The 11,974-nt window shown below is 46.8% G+C and overlaps 1 protein-coding gene across 1 annotated transcript; it reads left to right on the forward strand.

The window, feature by feature from the left end:
* Positions 1-2,657: 2,657 nt before the first annotated feature.
* LOC130372804 (uncharacterized) lies at positions 2,658-7,368 on the forward strand. The gene is made up of 2 exons (XM_056578964.1): positions 2,658-4,082; positions 7,005-7,368. Exons 1-2 carry the CDS (start codon positions 3,099-3,101, stop codon positions 7,062-7,064), a joined length of 1,044 nt encoding a protein of 347 aa, XP_056434939.1. The 5' UTR covers positions 2,658-3,098; the 3' UTR covers positions 7,065-7,368.
* The last annotated feature ends 4,606 nt before the right edge of the window (positions 7,369-11,974 follow it).

Below are 11,974 nucleotides of genomic sequence, written 5' to 3' on the forward strand. Positions count from 1 at the left end.
AGCAGCGAAGCTGCGAGACAACCTATTGTTTTCGTACGTTTTTTTATTATTTTCCTGCCATGGGAGTCTATGGCAGCCCATAGAATGCCTTGGTGAAATTTGGCACACTGGTTCAGGACAGTCCCATTAGCCAATGAAGCAAATTTGAATTGTCTGGTGATACTATCAGACCTCCCCGTATAGCTAGTATATTATTTATTGCAGAAATATCCGCGACAGCCAATCATATTCAACCGCGAAGCCGCCAAATAGGAAGTAAGCCAATTTCTGAGCAACCCTTTGACATATCATAACCAAACTTGATACATAGACCCATAACATCATCATGGGGACACTCATTGAACTTGGTGACCATTGACCTCTAGGGGGCGCTATAATTAATGAAGACGTGTTTTAACTCCCCTCTCTTCACCTGAGTACATTTCAAACTTATTCTCAAAGTCTGATAATACTGTCAGACCTCCCCATATAGCTTATCAATTATTTCTCATGGCAACATCAGAACTTGGCCGCCATGTTGAAAGTTGTCAAAATCAGTTGTACATTTCCACAGGTCTTCAGACCAAGCTGAACAAATATGTCAAACAGCTTTCTCAAATTCAAAACCGGCCTTGACAGCCAATCAAACTTGACTGCAAAGCAGCCAACAGGAAGTAAGCCTGTTCTCAGCACTTCTTTAACATATCATAGCCAAACTTGGTAAATAGACTCATGACATCATTCTGGGGACATCCAAACTATTCGGTGACCTTTGACCTCAGGGGCACGTCAAACAGGAAGTGACCTCATATCTCTGCCCAAATAATTTGTTGTGATTTGACTTTTAGGGGTGCGTTGTTAGCAGAAAGTCTATTCCAGCCCTTACCCTTGCCAATAACTTTCAGTAAAATCTAATCATATGTATTTTTTCATGGTCATATCATATACTGTGTTAAAATGGACCCACAACTTAATTTAGACACCCACATCAAACACCTCTGTAAGACAGCATTATACCACCTCAGGAACATCGCCAAACTCCGCCAATCACTCACCCTGGCTGATGCAGAGAAGCTTGTCCATGCCTTTGTCTCCTCCAGGTTGGACTACTGCAATGCACTCCTCATTGGGATCCCTGGCAAGAGCATCCAGAGGCTCCAATACATTCAAAACAGTGCTGCCAGGGTCCTGATGAGGGTGCGCAAGCATGACCACATCACCCCCATCCTGAAATCACTGCACTGGCTCCCTGTCCCACTCAGAATTGAGTACAAGGTATCCCTCCTCACCCACCAGTGCCTTCACGGACTTGCCCCCCTCTACCTTCAGGAACTCCTCACCCCCCCGACAAATTCACGTACACTCCGTTCAGGATCCACTCACACCCTCCAAACCCGACATACGAAGCTGTGCACCCTGGGTGATCGGGCCTTTTCTGCTGCTGCCCCTAGACTATGGAACGCCCTTCCTGACCACCTGAGGGCTCCACAGACTACAGCTCTTTTTAAACGGAACCTTGTTACGGCCACATTGGCCTTTCGGTTGTCTTGGTTGTGTGCTACGTGTTTTGTCTGCCTTTACTCTAATAGGCCTGGACCCGCATGTTCCAGGATGGGGGTGTGCCCGCGTACGGGGTGTGTCCCCGTGTACAGGAAAAAAGGGGGCCTGGCCTGGAGAGACGAAGAGCGGGAGCGGGAGATTTTGATTTGTGCTTTGCACCATGAATGTTCTTATCTGTTATTTGATTCATTGCTGTTGAGTCAATTAAATTAAGAAACATTGACTTTCCGCGCTGTCTCCTGCCCCGTTTCTTTGTTGCGTCTGAGCCGCGTAACAAATGGGGGCTCGTTCCAAACTCGCAATTCTGCCGTGAGACAGGTGTGTGTTACCTGCAGGCTGCAGCTGCGTTGCATTAGGCTGCGTGCTACGTTGTTCGGCACAAGAATGTCGGAAAATGAGAGAGGGTAAGTTCAGCGATCTATTTGCGGGGCCATTAACTATTCCTTTCGGGCTTGCGTATTTTGTGGGACGTGTGGTTTTTTATTTTTGAACAGATCCTGTGGCTAGAGCATTTGTCTCGGGGGCACTCCGAGGCATTGGTGGAATCGCCAGTTTTCTGGTTGTTTTGCGATACCTCCGGGCTTGGTGCTTAATTCATCCCACCACGGGCCTGTTTGAAGATCCGCGTTTAGTTACAATTTGGTTAAAATTTGAATGGTCTTTTGCTTATTTTTTCGCTGGGCTTCCCTGTTTAGTTTTCATTGTTTGGTGGCGTGGAGATTTGGCTGATTCCGTTGATCAGCAGGTGTGACGCGTTAATCACTAAGAGGATGACGTCACTTGTTGCACGGTTTGTTGAGGAACCCTCCGGGGCTGTCTTCAATGCGTTTACTAAGGATCAGTTAATGCAGTTGGCTGCCCATTATAACATCGAACTTCCTTCCACTCGGCTTAAAAGTTACGTCAAACTTTCGGTGAAGTTGGCGTTGTGCGCGAAGGGTCTGATTAACGCGTCCGACTTTAGACCCGAGTCTGACGAAGAGGATGAGGAAGAACCTCTCGAGGATTTAGTTGAGGACCTCGGAAACCCTTCGTTTGCAGACGAAGGGGAAGGTCCGTCTCGTAAACCTGCGGCAATGCTGTCTTTTGAGCAGCAGAAAGAGTTACTTCAGATGCAGCTGGATAACAGTAAAGTTTTGCAGCAGTTGCAGTTCGAAAGGCTCCGCTTCACTGAGGAGAATGAACGCGCACGGAGGTCGTTGGAACACAAAAAGCTGGAGCTTGAGGCTCAGCGTTTGGATCTCATTCGGCAGGGGAAAATAACGTCACCTGGTGCAGCAGGTCATAAGCTCGATATAGCGACTAGTCTACACTTGCTTCCTCGCTTTAATGAAAAAGACGTCGATACATTTTTTCTTCTGTTTGAGCGTGTGGCTGATACACAGGACTGGCCTGGTTCACACCGTGCGCTTCTGCTCCAGAGCCGTCTCACAGGAAAGGCACAGCGGGCTTTCTCTGCCTTAACTGTGGAAGAGGCCCGTGATTACGACCTGGTGAAAGCTTCGGTGTTGCGGGCATACGAATTAATTCCGGAGGCGTATCGTCAACGCTTTAGGAATATGCGGCGACTTTCGGACCAGACGAACGTTGAGTTTGCAAGGGAGTTGCGTCTGCAATGTCAGCGATGGTGTGTTGCTTGTAAGGTTGAGTCTTATGAGGAGTTGATAGATTTAATTGTCCTCGAGCAATTCAAGAACACATTGCCAGAGCGTGTTGCAACGTACGTTGCGGAGAAGCAGGCAACTAGTGAGTCTGTCGCTGCGGTGTTGGTAGATGAGTACGAGTTGACTCACAAAGCTCATATGCGCTCATCTAACGTCCGCAAGGTTGATTTTTCTACCAATAGAAGCGTGAACGTTGGTGCACAGTCACATCAGTCTTCTGGAGTAGATCGCTCGAGTAGATCTGACGCGGATCAGGGTTGCCGGTACTGTCATGCAACTGGTCATTCAAAGTGGACATGTCCAGTGCTAAAAGTTAAATCAAAAGAGCGTTTTTTTGAGGTGAAGCCGGACATGTTGGCAGTATCTCCTTCAGACTCGAGTGTTGATTCGTTGCAGCCTACTGGAGTGAATTCTAGTTACGCTCCGTTCGTTTCCAGTGGTTTTGTTTCTTTAAAAGACGGTGATGATTTAGTTCCAGTTAAAATTCTCCGTGACACAGGAGCGTCAGAGTCGTTCATTATGGAGTCTGTTTTGCCATTTTCTCCCACTTCAAGTTCTGGAAGATCTCTTTTAGTTCGGGGAATTGACCTCACTACTTTTGAAGTTCCATTACATAGAGTCAAGTTGTTTTCTGAGTTGGTTGAGGGGGAGCTTGAGTTGGGAATTCGCCCTGCCCTCCCTGTTGATGATGTCCACGTGATTCTTGGGAATAATTACGCGGGAGGAGCTGTTTGGCGGAGTAATCCTGTGTCTGTAGTATCTTCTTCTCCTCAGCTGAGAGCGGAGACTGCTGATTCGGAGCAGTTCCCTGACGTGTTTGCAGCTTGTGCCGTGACCCGCTCAGCTACTCGTGCTGCGGCGGACGCCGTGCAGCTCAAGGTACCTCCCGAGAAGACTAGGTTTGCCTTACCAGATTTTCCATTGAATCTCTCGTATGGAGACCTAGTTAAAGAACAGCTTGCCGATCAGTCTCTCTGTTCATTGTTTGAACGTGCTGTCCCAGCTGACACTTTTGAGAGCATGGCTCATGGCTACTGTGAAAAAAATGGTCTGCTTGTGAGAAAATGGACGCCATCCACTGACACTTCGATGGGTGAGCCATGGTTACAGGTTGTGGTGCCTGAAACCGCTAGACGAGCAGTCATGAAGACTGCCCATGACATGTTGGGGCACTCTGGTGTTAGAAAGACGTATGACCGCATTATGCGTCATTTTTTTTGGCCGAAATTGAAAAAAGACGTGGCTGCATACATAAAGACTTGCCACATCTGTCAGATGACTGGTAAGCCAAACCAGGTTGTTCAGCCTGCGCCTTTGCAGCCAATACCAGTGGAGGCTGCTCCGTTTGAGTACTTGCAGTTGGACTGTGTTGGGCCTTTGCCTTCGTCGAAAACTGGGTGTAAATATTTGTTGACCATCATGTGTCAGGCCACTCGTTACCCTGCTGCCTACCCATTGCATGCGATTACCACCAGGTCCATTGTGAAGGCTCTTTCCCAGTTTTTCTCAATTTTTGGTATTCCGAAAGTCGTTCAGACTGACCAAGGTTCTAATTTTATGTCTCGTGTTTTTTCTCAGGTCATGCGTCAGCTTTTTATCAAGCATCACACTTCCTCGGCTTATCACCCTCAGAGCCAGGGAGCCCTTGAGCGTTTCCACCAGACGTTAAAGTCTCTGCTTCGTGCTTACTGTATGGAGTTGGGACGGGGCTGGGAAGAAGGCCTTCCTTGGTTGCTGCTGGCCTCTAGGGAGGTAGTACAGGAGAGCACAGGGTTTAGCCCTAATGAGCTTGTCTTTGGCCATTCAGTGCGTGGTCCTTTGGCTGTGCTTAAGGATGGTGCAGGCCTCCAGGAGCCACCACTTGCCTTAAGTGATTATGCTAATGGATTTAAAAGACGTCTGTATGAGGCAGTTCGTCTAGCTCGGGAAAATCTGACAGCCACTCAGGCTAAGATGAAGGAGCGCTATGATCAGAAAGCTAAGCGCCGTGTGTTTGAAGTGGGGGATAAAGTCCTCGCTCTTTTGCCGGTCCTGTCCTCACCATTTCAGGCAAAGTTTGCTGGTCCGTATACGGTGACCAAAAAGGTGTCGGATCTTAATTATCTGCTGGCTACCCCTGACAGGAGAAAGAGCTCGCAGCTATGTCATGCCAACTTGCTAAAGCCGTATCATGAACGTCCGAACGTGCCTGCAGGAGGCGCTGTTAGTGCTGTGGCTCTGAGTGAGGGTGTTCTAGCGCCTACTTTTCTTGTAGATCCTTCGGTGGAAGCACAGGAACAAGAAGAGATCAGGGCTCCTGACGATGGCGTCTTGCGTGCCCGCTTAGATAATTCTGAGACCTTGAAGCAGCTTCCCCAGTTGCTGCAGCACCTGTCTGGGGACAAGCGTGCAGAGTTAATTCGTCTTATTCAAGAATTTCCAATGTTGTTTTCCGATACTCCAACTCAGACACATTTGGTGGAACACGATATTGATGTTGGCGATAGCTTGCCGATCAGACAACGTTTTTATCGCGTTTCTCCCCAGAAAAAGAAACACATAGACAAAGAGGTGGCCTATCTCCTCGAAAATGGACTTGCTGGCCCGTCTTCATCAGCCTGGGCGTCGCCGTGCCTTCTAGTTGGCAAGCCGGACGGTACTTTCAGGTTCTGCACAGACTATCGTAAACTCAACGCTGTTACAAAACCAGACAGTTTTCCACTCCCGAGGATCGAGGACTGTGTAGACCAGGTCGGTGCCGCCAGGTTTGTCAGCAAGTTTGACCTACTAAAAGGTTATTGGCAGGTGCCCTTGACTGACCATGCGAAGGAAGTCTCCTCTTTCATTACGTCAGAGGGATTGTTCTCGTACAATGTGATGAGTTTTGGGTTAAGGAACGCACCAGCCACCTTCCAGCGGCTTATGAACACCGTTGTAGCTGGACTGGACGGCTGTGCTGTGTATCTAGACGATGTAGTGGTCCATAGCAATACCTGGGGGGCGCACTTGGAGGTCATCAGGGCTCTTTTTCATCGCCTTTCTGAGGCCCGTCTGACCGTCAACCTTGCCAAGTGTGAGTTTGCGAGGGCAACAGTCACTTATCTAGGAAAGGTGGTAGGACAAGGACAGGTGCGTCCTGTTCGGGCAAAAACTTTGGCCATTGACCGGTACCCATCACCCACAAGTAAAAAGGACTTGATGCGTTTCTTGGGCATGGTGGGGTTTTATCGTGGTTTCTGTCCTAGTTTCTCATCTGTTGTTGCGCCGTTGACGGATCTTTTGAGGTCCTCGGTGAAGTTCGACTGGACTCCGGTATGCCAGTCTGCTTTTGAGAAAGTAAAAGCGCTCCTAACATCTTCTCCAGTTTTGGCCGCGCCGCAGTTGGACAGGCCGTTCAAGCTGCATGTGGACGCGAGCCAGGTAGGAGCTGGAGCTGTGTTGCTCCAGGAAGATGAGCAAGGCATCGATCGCCCTGTTAGTTTTTTTTCGAGGAAGTTTCTCTCCTATCAGTACAGTTACTCTGTGATTGAAAAAGAGGCGTTGGCGTTAATTTGGGCACTTCAACATTTTGATGTTTATGTGGGGGGTGCTGTTTCTCTGGTGGTCTATTCTGACCATAATCCTTTGACTTTTTTACAGTCACTTCAGAACCCCAACCAGCGGTTGATGCGCTGGGCTCTTTTTCTTCAACCATTTAGTTTAGATATACGTCATATTAAGGGTTCGCTTAATGTGATTGCTGATACCCTGTCCCGTGCTCCCACTGACTAGGTGTGGTCATGTGGTTTCTCCATGTTTTCCTTTGTCTGCTTTGTTTTCCAGAGCCCAGATGACAACTTTTTGGACAAAGTGGAAAACGCCTACCAGGAAAAGGGGTTTTAGTTGGAGATGGGTTCGGAAATTTAGTTGTTTTGTAATTGGTGTCTTTTGATACTCTGCAAGCTCCTTCTTAAGGGGGGGGGTGTTACGGCCACATTGGCCTTTCGGTTGTCTTGGTTGTGTGCTACGTGTTTTGTCTGCCTTTACTCTAATAGGCCTGGACCCGCATGTTCCAGGATGGGGGTGTGCCCGCGTACGGGGTGTGTCCCCGTGTACAGGAAAAAAGGGGGCCTGGCCTGGAGAGACGAAGAGCGGGAGCGGGAGATTTTGATTTGTGCTTTGCACCATGAATGTTCTTATCTGTTATTTGATTCATTGCTGTTGAGTCAATTAAATTAAGAAACATTGACTTTCCGCGCTGTCTCCTGCCCCGTTTCTTTGTTGCGTCTGAGCCGCGTAACAACCTCAAAACCCATCTCTTTAAAAGAGCATTTAGCTAAACTTTCTTTGAGGTTCCCCTTTTAATAGTTTTTTGTTATTTTTTTTCTCTGAAGCACTTTGAGATTCTTGAATATAAAGTGCATTATAAATACAAATTATTATTATTATTATTATATAAAACTGATAACATATCAATCATATTCAATCGTCATGTAAATCTGACATACAGCATACAATCAGAACACTACTTAATTTATATCAATGTCAGTTGCGCTGAACAGCGCTCATTAATGGGTACACTGCACTTGTGTGGCGACAAGCGGTACTTAATGTATAATGCAACAATGACTATATTTACCATTCCGCCCACTTACAATACAAACTGCAATTCCCACTGGAATACATGCTTCACAAACCACCTCTAGAACGGATGCTTGTTTACATTGTGTCTCTTTTAGGGATATTGTTCCGAATACCCCTATGTATTTGTGACATTTGTTCTGTCAGGCAGACTGTATTGCGCCCTTACCTCTAGGTGGGGTCATTTTCCCATTTGGTAAACATTGACGCATACTCGCATAATGCTCATCCCACCGGCTGTCGGTATTACCGATGACAGAGACGGTCGTCATGTAGCCACCTAGCCGATTACGTCCGTCCAGCAAAAAGGCCCGATCACCTCTAGCCTTGAGCCTCGACCTAGGAACAGTAAGTAGGGCACCGCCCGCAGATCTAAGGCTGCGAACAGGCTCGTACGGCGTCAGCATGTCGCATACTCGGGGGCTAGACCATGACGAGCCTTAACATCTAACATGACTCTACGTTTCTGGCAGTGGGCTTGATATTGCTGGATAATGGACCAAGGGTGATGGGACTTATGATGGTGGTAGGCGGGCTGAACATTTTTATTTCAGATTTGGAGTTCTTAAGTTGGAGGAAGTTATAGGCCATACAGCGGTTGATGTCTTTAAAGGGATACTTCACCTGTGGAGATATGAAGGTAATATGAAGTAAATAATTCCATGTATTATACATGTGCAAAAAAAAATGAAATCGGTTCATCCTAGCCTGAGAAAAGGCAGAAAGTGTCTCTCTGGCTCAAAAGTAAGAAATCCTCCAACTACCACAGTGCATTGTGCTCGCTGCACCGCCCGCCTGTTTCCGTTTGGAGGGGGAAGGACCCATGGTCCTAGCGCGAGTGGTAGCGCGAGCAAACTTTGTGCCAACATATCCCTGTGATACGTAGACTAGTTTAGACTTCTTACCTTGTTTTTTCAAACGCATCATTTGTATATTACTGTACAGCATAAAAACATTTGCTAATTACAGTAGCTCAGCATATCAAGTATTTGTATTCAACCTTTTCTCCCCAGATGGAAGTGTTTATCTTATACAGTAGGGCTAATTTTGCATAACAGCACTGGGGTTAGTAAACAAATCACAACAACCAACATGAATTTTCATTCATGAAAAGATATATTCATGAAAAAATATGAACTATTTACAAAAATAAAACGTGGAGGGTGTGTTTACTACAAAATTGTCACAGCTCATCTTGAGCATCTACTGTCTCCTGGTAGCCACGGTACTGCCCATCTTGTGCTGGGTAATTAGCTCTGATGGCCTGGACAACACAGGAAGCCGATACTGTCTAAGAAAGAAAGAGAACAACATTAGCAAAGCAAGATAAATTATGCCTTGAGTAGCCTTAAAACATTACACAGACTTCAAGGTAACGTAACGTAGCCTATGCTCTGCCAATAAGATCGGCTACTTTTGGATAACTACATTGTCACCTTCCCCGGGACTCAAAACTATAGTAGCCAATGTGTTAGTAAAAAACCAACACTTACTCTATGCTCAGATGTCTGTTTCTCCCGGCGGGCTTTGGCTGGTGTTTCCAGTTCACTTTCTGGGTCCGGAAATATGTATCCAATACCCAACTGTTCAGATGAGGTGTAAAGCCTGGGTGAGAGGTTACACACATGGCCCCGACCTCTCCAGAATCGGCCATTCATTCTAGAAGAAACTGGCATCGCTGTAATTCGCTGCAGCAAAGGTACTCTGTGTTAGTGTCTATAGGCGAACAGAGCAAACCGGTGCGCTCCGGCTCCTCAGCCTCGGCAACAGGCAGGGCTTGTTCAGCTGCAGCCGCAGCAGCCTCCTCCACTATTTGTGTCAATTCTTCCTGGCTGTATTCCGGCTCGTACTAATAGCCCTGAATGTCCGAATCCAACCATACATTTTCAAATTCCACTTTGGCTGTTTTGGTGAAGAAACATGGCGGACATTTTGTTTTCATCTCCTTATTGATGGGCTCACAAATTTTCGGAACCAGTGGTTTGTATTCCTCGGCCCTTCTAGCAGGCAAGCAAAGTTCTCCCGAGATGACATCAAACACGTCATTTGAAGTCATCTCGGGAGAAAATTAAATCAGGAAAGCTGGGCCAAGGAAAGACTGGGTTAGACTGAGGGAAAAAAAACTTTTTTTAATATTACTATGGCGATTTTATAAAGATAGAACGCCGGTTCTGAATGGGTGAAGTATAGCAGTGAAAAGAAACATTGTGCCGCTGGATTATTTGGCCGAGTGGGAGCATATATATATTGAAAGTAAAATAGGACCTAAAATGGAACCCTGCGGTACACCATAGGTTATTTGGTTTGTGGATGAAGAGTGGTTGCCGATGGTGACCGCACAGGTTCTGTTCAAAAGATAAGAAGTAAACCAACCAAGTACAGTGTCCCTGATACCAACAAAGGATTTAAGACAAAGAATTATCAAAATTGAGTGATCTATAGCGTCAAAAGCAGCACTTAGGTCTAAAATAATTAAAGTTGCACTCTCTCCTCTGTCAGTAGTTAAAAGCAGGTCATTGCTAACCTTGAGGAGGGCAGTTTCAGTGCTTGTGCAATGCTCTAAAACCAGACTGAAATCTTTCAAACAAGTTATTTTGTGCCATAAAAGTTAAAAGTTGGGAGGAAACAACTTTTTCGAAAACCTTTGATAAAAATGAAAGTTTAGGAATAGGTCTAAAATTATTAACATCAGAGGGGTCTAGTTTGGGTTTCTTTAAAAGAGGTTGGACCGCAGCATGCTTAAAAGCAGATGGAAAAACACTGTGGATTAAAGAGCTATTAAAAATAGATAAAAGGCTGGGTCCAACTGTGTTTAAAACCTCTTTAAGAATCTTTGTGGGAATAAAATCAAGGCTGCAAGTGGTTGGTTTCATGTCTGTTAAGATTTCGGATATAAAGGACAGTGAGACAGGTTGGAAATCTCTGGCTAACAAAATGGATGAACTGCGACTGAGGATCACCACCAATAAATGGATTATGGACAGCAACATCATGATTTTCACAGAAACCTGGCTCAACAGCAACGTTCCGGATAGCGCCATCGATCTAGCAGAACGCTACACTCTCCGTGCAGACAGAACGAAGGAGTCCGGTAAGACTAGAGGTGGGGGTCTGTGTATTTATGTCAACAAAGCTTGGTGCACGGACACTACCACCATCGAAAGTCACTGCTCGGATAACATAGAATATCTAATGCTGAAATGTAGACCTTTCTATCTGCCCAGAGAGTTTACATCCACCATTGTGACTGCAGCCTACATTCCCCCGGACGCTAATGCTGCATTTGCAATGAAAGAACTGCACAATGCAATCAGTAAACAACAGACTCTGACCCCCGAGGCAGCCTTTATTGTTGCGGGTGACTTCAACCACTCCAACCTAAAGTCTGTACTCCCCAAATTCCGCCAACATGTCTCCTGCCCCACTAGAGGAGACAAGACATTAGACCATGTATACACAAACATAGCTGATGCTTACAAAGCCGTCCCCCTCCCCCACCTTGGTCAATCTGACCACCTCTCTTTGTTCCTACTGCCTAAGTACTCCCCACTCATCAGACGGGTGAAACCCACAGTGAGGACAGTCAAGGTTTGGCCAGAGGGAGCAGACTCTGCACTTCAGCAGCGGTTTGGTAGCACTGTCTGGAGGGATTTTGCCACTCAAGCCACCATCGACTCCCACACGGATATTGATATATACGCATCCTCTGTTCTGAAACGTATGAACTCTGAAATCAACAGTGTCACCACCCTCAAACGGATTACCATATTCCCTAACCAGAAGCCTTGGATGAACAGAGAGGTCCGACTCCTATTGAAGGCACGCGACATCGCCTTCAGTTCAGGTGATGCTCGGGCCTATAGCTCATCCAGGGCTAACCTGAAGAGGGGCATCAAAGCGGCCAGGCACTGCTACAAGCTGAGGATCGAGGAGCACTTTAAGAGCAACTCTGACACCCGACGCATGTGGCAGGGCATCCAGGCCATTACGGATTACAAACCGGCCAACATCTCCCCCCCATCCAGTGACGCCTCCCTTCCTGATGCGCTTAACCACTTTTATGGACGCTTTGATAGGGAAAACAGAGAGGTGGCCATCAAGGCTGTGCTCCCTGCAGACCACCAGCCCCTCACTCTCTCCCCCATTGACGTGTGTGCAGCACTGAGCAGGAC

This window comes from Gadus chalcogrammus, chromosome 19 (genome assembly GCF_026213295.1).
Source record: "Gadus chalcogrammus isolate NIFS_2021 chromosome 19, NIFS_Gcha_1.0, whole genome shotgun sequence".
NCBI classification, from domain to species: Eukaryota; Metazoa; Chordata; class Actinopteri; order Gadiformes; family Gadidae; genus Gadus; species Gadus chalcogrammus.

Bases quoted from the DNA above. Each gene is read 5' to 3' on its own strand.
- LOC130372804 (XM_056578964.1), top strand. From the start codon at position 3,099: ATGCGGCGACTTTCGGACCAGACGAACGTTGAGTTTGCAAGGGAGTTG. The intron at 4,083-7,004 runs GTACCTCCCGAG...TTTGTTTTCCAG, and splicing joins CGGACGCCGTGCAGCTCAAG to AGCCCAGATGACAACTTTTT.